At 45.2% G+C, this 9,346-nt stretch overlaps 1 protein-coding gene across 1 annotated transcript; it reads left to right on the top strand.

The window, feature by feature from the left end:
- Positions 1–541: 541 nt before the first annotated feature.
- On the top strand, positions 542–2,152 carry LOC132651865 (endogenous retrovirus group K member 8 Gag polyprotein-like). The gene is made up of 2 exons (XM_060376836.1): positions 542–1,264; positions 1,463–2,152. Exons 1-2 carry the CDS (start codon positions 542–544, stop codon positions 2,150–2,152), a joined length of 1,413 nt encoding a protein of 470 aa, XP_060232819.1.
- Positions 2,153–9,346: the final 7,194 nt, after the last annotated feature.

Genomic DNA, 9,346 nt, shown 5'->3' with positions numbered 1-9,346 from the left:
CAGACTCTAATTTGTAATATCCTGCCGGACAAACAACAGAGGTCTGTGAATCATACCTTTCGGTTAATAGCCCTGCCGGACAAACAACAGATGTCCAAAACCATAGATGTTGTTTTTAGTGACTGTATAACCTTGTGAGCCTCCACTGTAATAATCACATGAATCAAGTGATTTCTTACAATAGTCTTGGTGATTTTCCACAGTTATTTCCTCCTCCTCGAAACCCCCCTCCCTGCCAGAACTGCCCTATAAAAATAAAACTACTGCACAATAAAATCAGCACTTGAAAGGCATTCATCTACTTGTGCTCATTTCTCTCTCTCCCTCATCTCCTACAGGTACGACCCCCTTCGCCCCCACGAATAACTAGGTCCTGCGGGGCGGGACAGAGTGGCACCCAATGTGGGGCTCGAAGTACGGGTCGACCCTGACGGACCCTCGATAAAAGAGCAGGCCTGCGACATCAATAGATTGGTCACACTCCTCTGGCCCAGAGAAGAGTACATGACTTGGTGAGTTTTTACGCTTCCGTCTTATCGAGATGGGGCATTCTTTGTCTAAGGAGGCGTCCTTCATTAAGGATCTTAAAGCCTACCTTCGAGATAGAGGAATTAGGGTCAAGAAAAAAGATTTAATAAATTTCTTTATTTACATTGACAAGGCCTGTCCTTGGTTTATGTTGGATGGCCCTACCATTCATTCCAAAAAATGGCAAAAGGTAGGATGTGAGCTCAATCAAAAATTAACTGAGGAAGGAGATCAATCACTCTCCCCTACAGTCTTTTCCTTTTGGGGCATTATAAGAGATATTGTTGAGGATGCCGACAATGATGCTGGCAAACGACAGTTACTTTCGGTTGCTGAATATTGTCTTTCTTCATCCAAGCAAAATTCACCTGCCGCTTCTCGTCCTCCCTCTCATGCTTCTGATTCCTTCTCTTTGGCTAACGCCTCTCCTCTTCCTAGCCTCCCTCGACTTTACCCGCCTCTTCCCACTGCTGATGTCCCGCCACCATACTCTGGAACGCCTAATCACAAAGAATCTTTAAAATTCCTCGGCCCACCCGTCTCTCTTGCACAAGATCCTAAACCCCTAGATCCTGGAGATGCCCTTATGCTCGAGGACGATGCCGCTCAATATCATAATGATGATGACCCTCCACTCGCCTCCGCACCTCCGCCATCTGCTCCTTTTGTCCTCCCGTCCTTCCCTACACTGCCTACAGATATCCTCTCTGAGACCCGGTCTCGTCTTTCTGCCCAAGTCCGTGACCTGACCGAGATCCTCCATCTCCAACAACAACTTTCGTGACTTACAACTCGCTGTTCTGCCCTCCCTATATCCAATCCTGCCTCCGCTATTCCTGAGTGTTCTCCTCCATCTAACTCTTCGCTCATAAATTCGGTTTTTCCTCTGCCCACCCCGTCTCAACTTACTTTTCCTGTTACTACTCGCTCGCAGGCAAGCCGTATTTCTGGCCCTTCTCAATCCACGCCTACTCGCCCTGATCATGTTAGCATTAGAATCCTTGACGTTGAGGCCTCCGATGAACAAAATAGCGAAAGTGAAAGTGATGGCGAAGAGGGGCCCCAGGCTCCCAACTCCTCTAGTGCCCCTGCTAGTTCTTCCGCTAAAGCCAGAACAAAATCCTCCTCCGAGGAGCCTGGTGACTTTCATCCCCTTCGCTTCAAAAACTTAGAAAAACTTAACTCAGCCGTCCACACCTATGGCCCTAATGCTCCTTTTACTGTTTCCCTCCTTGAAAGTATGGCTGGGGGCGGATTCCTGACACCCAGTGAGTGGCTTACTGTTGTCCAATCGGTTCTCACAAGAGGCCAATTTCTCTCATGGCAGGCTGACTGGTATGACCGCTGCCGCAATCTAGCTAATAACAATTTAAAAAATCCTGACAAAGCCTCAGCAAAATGGACATTTAATAAATTAACAGGACAGGAAAAATATGCTCCAGAACAAGTACAGCGTGCTTTTCCTGTCGGGCTCTTAGCTCAAGCCCATGGGGCTGCCCTTGCCGAGTGGCAGGCAATTCCAGTTAAGGGGTCTGTTCTTTCACCCTTAACAAAGATTATCCAAGGCAATAATGAGGAGTATTCAGAATTTGTGGGGCGCCTCCTTGAGGCGGCAGAGCGATAATTGGGATCCGATAAAATAGAACGAAAAGAAAGTAAACTCCTTAAACAGCTGGCCTTTGAAAATGCTAACTCTGCCTGTAAGGCAGCCCTGCGGGGCAAATATAAAGATAAGGACATTCCTGAGATGATCCGTATCTGCTCAGATGTTGACACCTTTACTCCTAAGATGTCTCAGGCCATAAGTCTAGTCATGGGAGCCGCACAAGGCCCCAGTTCAAAATTCCCTTGTTTTAAATGTGGACAAGTGGGACATTTTGCACTGCAATGCCCTCAACAAAATTCTTCCCCTTCGGGACAAAATGGAGGGCTTCCTCGTCCCTTGCCCACTACTGTTTGTCCACGTTGTCAGCGGGGCAAACATTGGGCCGCTGCTCCAAAACGGATGAAGCGGGAAATCCTCTCCCTCCCCCACAGGGAAACATGAGGAGGGGCCAGCCCCGGGTCCCTCAGCCTATCAACAGGGGCCTATCAACTTCATGCCGGCCTCGGGGGTAAGCCAGCCATGCCACAATCAGACCCTAACGCAGCCAGCGCCAGACCAACAGCCTGCCTTCACAGGGCCACTCCCGGGAGCGCAGGATTGGACCTCTGTGCCTCCACCGACTCAATTCTAACCCCTGAAGACGGGGTACAAGTTATCTCCACAGGAATTTTTGGGCCACCTCCCCCACAGACTTACTATTTAATTTTGGGTAGGGCATCTAGTACATTAAAAGGCATTAATGTCTTCTCCTCTTTAATTGATAACGATTATACTGGGGAAATAAAAATTTTGGCTAGCAGCACGCGGGGACCCCTCCCAATTACTAAGGGACAGCGATTGGCTCAAGCACTCCCCCTACCCCTAGATTTAAACGCTCCCGCTTTAGGCCCTCCTCGAGGACCATCTTCTCCCGGATCCTCGGACATTTTCTGGATTCACCAAATGACTCAAGAGCGACCCACTCTAAAACTTAAACTCAATGGAAAAACATTTGAAGGCCTTTTGGATACAGGAGCAAATTCCACAGTAATTTCTCAAAGAGCATGGCCTTCTTCCTGGCCCTCCCAGCCAACTTTAACTCAGCTACAAGGCATAGGTCAATCTCTTAATACCCTACAGAGTTCCCAATTGCTGACCTGGGGGGACCCTGAGGGAAATAGCGGACACGTGCGTCCATTTATAGTCCCTGGGCTCCCTGTTAATCTCTGGGGGAGAGATATTCTTTCTCAAATGGGAGTCCTCATGTTTAGCCCCTCAGAGGCAGTCACCCAACAAATGCTTAAACAAGGCTTTATACCAGGAAAAGGATTAGGAAAAAATAATCAAGGAACACCCAAACCTATTTCGGTTGTTGCAAAATTTTCACGTACAGGACTTGGTTATGAATCACATTTTTCTTAAGGGCCATTGCTCCCCCTGCACTCCAGGCAGATAAAATAACATGGAAAAGTGACTCCCCTGTCTGGGTTGACCAATGGCCCCTTCCTCAGAAAAAATTAGCAGCAGCCATGCAGTTGGTGCAGGAACAGCTTTTGGCTGGACATATTGTACCCTCCACTTCCCCATGGAATACACCCATATTTGTTATTCAAAAGAAAGGGGGAAAATGGAGACTTCTCCAAGACCTCAGAGAAATTAATAAGACTATGGTATCAATGGGGGCACTCCAACCAGGACTCCCCTCTCCGGTTGCCATTCCTAAAGGCTATACAAAATTGGTTATTGATTTAAAAGATTGTTTCTTTTGTATTGCACTCCATCCTGATGACTGTAAGCGCTTTGCTTTCAGCGTTCCTGTTGTTAATTGTATCGGTCCGTCACCCCGCTTCCAGTGGAGAGTGCTGCCCCAAGGGATGGCCAACAGTCCCACCCTTTGCCAAAAATATGTTGCCCAAGCTATTGACCCTTTTAGACTAAAATACCCCAAAATATATTTCATCCACTATATGGATGATATTTTATTGGCAGGATCCGATGCTACCGAACTACAGGCTATTGGACAGAACCTAATTATTTCACTCCAACAACTGGGACTTCAAATAGCCCCTGAGAAAGTACAGCTTCACCCTCCCTATCTCTTTCTCGGTTTTGAACTCCTTCCCAATAATATCCTGTCTCAAAAGATACAACTTAGACGAGATTCACTTTCTACTTTAAATGATTTCCAAAAGCTTCTGGGAGATATTAATTGGCTTAGGTCTTATTTAAAGCTTACTACTGGGGAACTTAAACCTCTCTTTGATATTTTGCGAGGGGATCCTGACCCGGCGTCCGCCCGACAGCTCACCCCAGAAGCCATTGAGTCCTTAGGTATAGTTGAAAAAGCTATACAAAATCAAAACGTTGGATATTTTTCCCCAGACCTGTTGCTTTGGCTATTAATTCTCCCCACAGCCTTTACTCCTACTAGACTTTTATGGCAAACTAAGCCCTTGTTCTGGATTCATCTCCCAGCGTCCCCCTCTAAAATACTTCCCACATATCCCTCATTGGTTGCTCAAATCTTCAAATTAGGAAGGGAGGCATCTCTCAAACTTTTTGAAACGGACCCAGATATCGTCTGTACACCATATAATTCCTATCAAGTACAGTGGTTAATTCAGACTTCAGATGATTGGGCTGTTAATAACATTTTCTTTCAGGGAAAACTTGATAATCATTATCCCGCTGATAAACTTATTCAGTTTTTGCATAAACAATCTGTCTTTTATCCAACGCGAACCAAGACTTCTCCCATTCCCGGAGCTACATTGGTTTTTACTGATGGCCCCTCTTCAGGAATTGCTGCTTTTAGTATTCAGGGGCGGATTTTTCAATCTCAGACAGATCTCTCATCCGCTCAACTGGTGGAGCTGTTTGCAGTCATAAAAGTCTTTGAGACTCTCACAAGCCAAGCGTTTAATCTTTACACTGATAGTGCTTATGTTGCTACTTCTGTTCCGCTACTTGAGACTGTCCCTTATATTAGGCCTTCTACCAATGCTTCTCCTCTTTTTGCCAAATTACAAGCTTTAATACTAAGACGCTTAGAACCTTTTTTTATTGGACACATTCGAGCTCACTCTGGCCTTCCGGGACCCCTGAGTGAGGGAAATGACTTGGTAGACCAGGCCACCCAGCCTAAGTTAGCCCTTCTTATGACATCTGTTAAACAACCTGACCCCCTGATACAAGCCCAGGAAGCTCATCGCTTACACCATCTCAATGCCCAAATGCTTCATCAGATGTTTTCTATTACAAGGGAGCAGGCTAGACAAATAGTCCGCCAATGCCAAAATTGCTTAATATTTTTGCCCGAGCCTCACCTAGGAGTCAACCCTCGAGGTCTGACACCAGGAGAGCTCTGGCAGATGGATGTTACACATTATTCCCCTTTCGGAAAATTAAAATACATTCATGTGTCTATAGATACCTTCAGTGGATTCATTTTTGCCTCTCTCCAATCGGGAGAAGCTACTAAACATGTAATAAGCCATATTCTTGCATGTTCTGCCTGTATGCCCTTACCTAAAATCATAAAGACAGACAATGGCCCTGGATATATCAGTAATAACTTTAAACAATTTTGTGCTCAATTAAAAATTAAACATATCACAGGGATCCCTTACAACCCACAGGGCCAAGGCATTGTAGAAAGAGCACATCAAACCCTTAAAAATATGCTTCAAAAATTACGACATTCTGGAGGAATTTTATACCCACCAACAGGAAACGACAAAACCCTTTTAAATCATGCTTTATATATCTTAAATTTCCTTACTCTTGATAATAATGGCAAGACTGCAGCTGACAGATTCTGGCACCCTTCCACATCGGATACCTATGCTTAAGTAATGTGGAAAGACCCATTGACTTACAAGTGGTCTGGTCCGGACCCCGTATTAATTTGGCAAAAAGGACATGCATGCATATTTGACTCCAAGCAACAAAATGCCAGATGGCTCCCTGAAAGATTAATAAAGTTAATTAATCCCCCCAGGGAAACCCCTGAGAAAAAATCTAACTGTGTTTAATTACAGAAGGATGTTCGGCCTTGCCATTCTTTTGCTCCTGCTTGTAGTCTGGCTGGCGGTAAGTGCCCCCTCCCCTTATCAGATTTATAATTATACCTGGGTTATTGAAAATCAGGCCGGAGATATTGTTAATTCTAGTTCTTCGGTCGGAACTCAGCCTCATTGGCCCGATTTAGAAGTGGACCTTTGTGCCCTTGCCCTTGGTGCACACCCTGATTGGGGTGTTGCCGAGATTCTTTGGCCTCGGCCCGGAGGTATAGCACTTGAGTCTCTACATTTTCCTCCGAATCCTGGCTGTGCAAATGCTCTTGATAGAGGGATTCTTCAAAACCAGTATGGTATTTATGTCTGTCCAGGGGCCCATAGGGACCGATCTCTCAACTATAAATGCAGATGGGCAAATGATTATTTTTGTGCTTCATGGGGCTGTGAGACTACCGGAGATACCTACTGGAAGCCCACTTCCAATTGGGATTATATTACTGTTAAACAAAAATATACCCCTCCAGAAAGGACTCTTACCTATGCTTGTCCTTCATTGGGCTGTGTTCCCTCCACCTATTCCGAACTCAATCCTCAGACATTGCCTTTATCATGTAAAAATAATGATCCTATTACTAAAGGATGGTGTAACCCCCTGCTAATTCAATTTACTTCCCAGGCCAAGCAATAAACTTGGACTGGTCGGGGGTTTGAATGGGGACTTAGGTCCTATAAAACACATATTGGGCTCACCTTCAAAATCAAGTTACTTAAAACCATTCCCCATATAACTCCTGTAGCTGTTGGACCTAATCCCATCCTCCAACCAGCAAAACCTAAGCTCCCTGCTGTTTCCAGTTTTACCACCCCTAGTTCTACCCTGTCGCCCCCTTCTGGAGCAACTCTTTTTCAGCCTACTCTCCCAGAGGGATATATGAGTTCCCCAGATCTCATCATTTCTTTGGTTAATGCTTCTTTAGAGGCAATTCGTAACACCAGCAACCCTGCCTATGAGGAATGTTGGATCTGCTTTTCTCCCATTCCTCCGTTTTATGAAGGCATAGCAATAATGGGTGATCCTATCCCCACCAATGACTCTAAGTCCCTGCTTTGGCATGCTTCCCCTGAGGGAGGCCTTACTCTTAGCTCAGTCTCGGGTTTTGGCCATTGCCTCCTGGGACCCAATATGATTCCCCCACAACCATTACAGATGATCTGCAACCAGACATCTATTATTAATCAAACATTTTTATTCACTAAGGCTCCCAATAATACCTATTTTGCTTGTTCTACTGGACTTACTTCCTTTATTACTAATAAGGATTTTTTAGAAAAAAGAGACTACTGTATTATTGTTGTTATTCTTCCCCGGTTTTTTATTCATGATCCTGACAGCTTTCTGTCCTTTTATGATGGTGGTATGGTTCAAAAAAGAGAACCTATAACGGCCATTACTCTTACTGTGCTTTTGGGCTTAAGTGCCATGGGGGCTGGAACAGGTATTGCTTCCATGGTCACTTCTCAACAACATTTTTCTCAGCTCCAAGCAAGCATTGATAAAGATTTGAGTGAGCTCCGTGAAGGAGTACAAAATCTTAAAGACTCTGTGGCTTCCCTTTCCGAAGTAGTTCTCCAAAACCGGCGAGGCCTTGACTTAGTTTTTCTAAAAGAGGGAGGCCTTTGTGCTGCCCTTAAAGAGGAATGCTGTTTTTATTCTTACAAGACTGGATTGGTACAAAACAGCTTAGATAAGGTCAAAAAGAACCTAGAAGAGCGTAAAAAGGCTCGAGAACAACAGGAGTCTTGGTACCAAAATTGGTTTGCCACCTCTCCTTGGCTTTCCACTCTTCTTCCCAGTCTTTTGGGCCCCCTTATGGATCTGTTTCTGCTCCTCACCTTTGGCCCTTGGGCCTTTAATCATCTCTCAAGTTTTATTAAAAGACAGGTGGATTCTGCAATCAAGCCCATCCAGGTCCACTACCATCGCCTGGCTGGAAAAGAAGAATTTGCCGTAGAGCTTCCACTTGATGCCCCAGCCTCCCGCCCCCTAGATTTTTACTCCCTGCTCTCCCCTGCCCCAAGATGGAAGTTTTGGGGCCATCCTCATAGCTAAATTTGGACTTTTACAACTCTCACAATTGGCTGACCAAAAATAAAATTTCTTCATTAGTTAACTAAGACAGATTTAACCGCTGCCTTCTAGTCATTAGGGTACACCCTCATAATTCTCTTCCTTACAAGTCTCTGGGGAGGATTAATGCGTTACATTTCCACAAAGTGAGTGGTCTGGTAAGTCAGAGACGGAATGAGTGGGTAAGTCTCGCCCCGCCTAAGACAGGACGACCTCGCCTAGAGGAGGCCGATCCAATGACGGGTAAGGGTCCAGCACCGCCCTTCCAACAGGCTCAGACCCCGTTTGTGCCCCTGTTTTTATAAGGACTCTTGCCTCTCCTTTCTGTTGATTCAACTCGTCTATGGCCTTTGCACTTTGAGGGCTTTGTCCCATTGCACCAAAAATGGCATAGACCTATCAACAAAGGTAATGATGTCCTTAAGTCTCTCTGGGGAACACAACCTCCATGGCTTGTTTATGTGGGTTATCCAGGCAGGCTACAAAAATTGGCTGATCAAAATTATTCTTTACATGTTCATTGAGAGTCTTGAAAGTCCCCTTGCTTCTAAAAAGATAAAAAGGGAGGAGATGTCGGGAGCCGGCAAAGCCCCCAGACTCTGATTTGTAATATCCTGCCGGACAAACAACAGAGGTCTGTGAATCATACCTTTCGGTTAATAGCCCTGCCGGATAAACAACAGATGTCCGAAACCATAGATGTTGTTTTTAGTGACTGAATAACCTTGTGAGTCTCCACTGTAACAATCACATGAATCAAGTGACCATAAAACACCCAGCAATGTATAGGATTTCCCTATGAAATTCTCCCTCCCATCAAAACTCTGGGAAGCATGCAGGATGCAAGAAAAGTGTCATAAGTAGATGGAATTGAACCTCAGGGAATATGATGCAGCCAGCCTTGATGAGACTTGATAAGCAAGGGTCAGATATGAGGGTGAGGAGGACATCTCATCTCAGGGAAGTAGAGAAAGGGCATTGGGTTAGAAGAAGTAGGTTAGGTGGCAATGGAATGAGAAGGGGGGGCAGCAGAGAAGATAAAATATGAAGAAATCATAATAAATAAGCACATAAGAAATTCTGTGA

This window comes from Meriones unguiculatus, assembly GCF_030254825.1.
Source record: "Meriones unguiculatus strain TT.TT164.6M chromosome Y unlocalized genomic scaffold, Bangor_MerUng_6.1 ChrY_unordered_Scaffold_32, whole genome shotgun sequence".
In the NCBI taxonomy this organism is placed as follows: domain Eukaryota; kingdom Metazoa; phylum Chordata; class Mammalia; order Rodentia; family Muridae; genus Meriones; species Meriones unguiculatus.
This window is presented reverse-complemented; position numbering and strand designations above follow the sequence as displayed.

Excerpts from the sequence above, each read along its gene's own strand:
- LOC132651865 (XM_060376836.1), top strand. The coding sequence starts at position 542 with ATGGGGCATTCTTTGTCTAAGGAGGCGTCCTTCATTAAGGATCTTAAA. Across the intron at positions 1,265-1,462 it reads GGTCTCGTCTTTCTGCCCAA|GCAAGCCGTATTTCTGGCCC; the intron begins GTCCGTGACCTG and ends ACTCGCTCGCAG.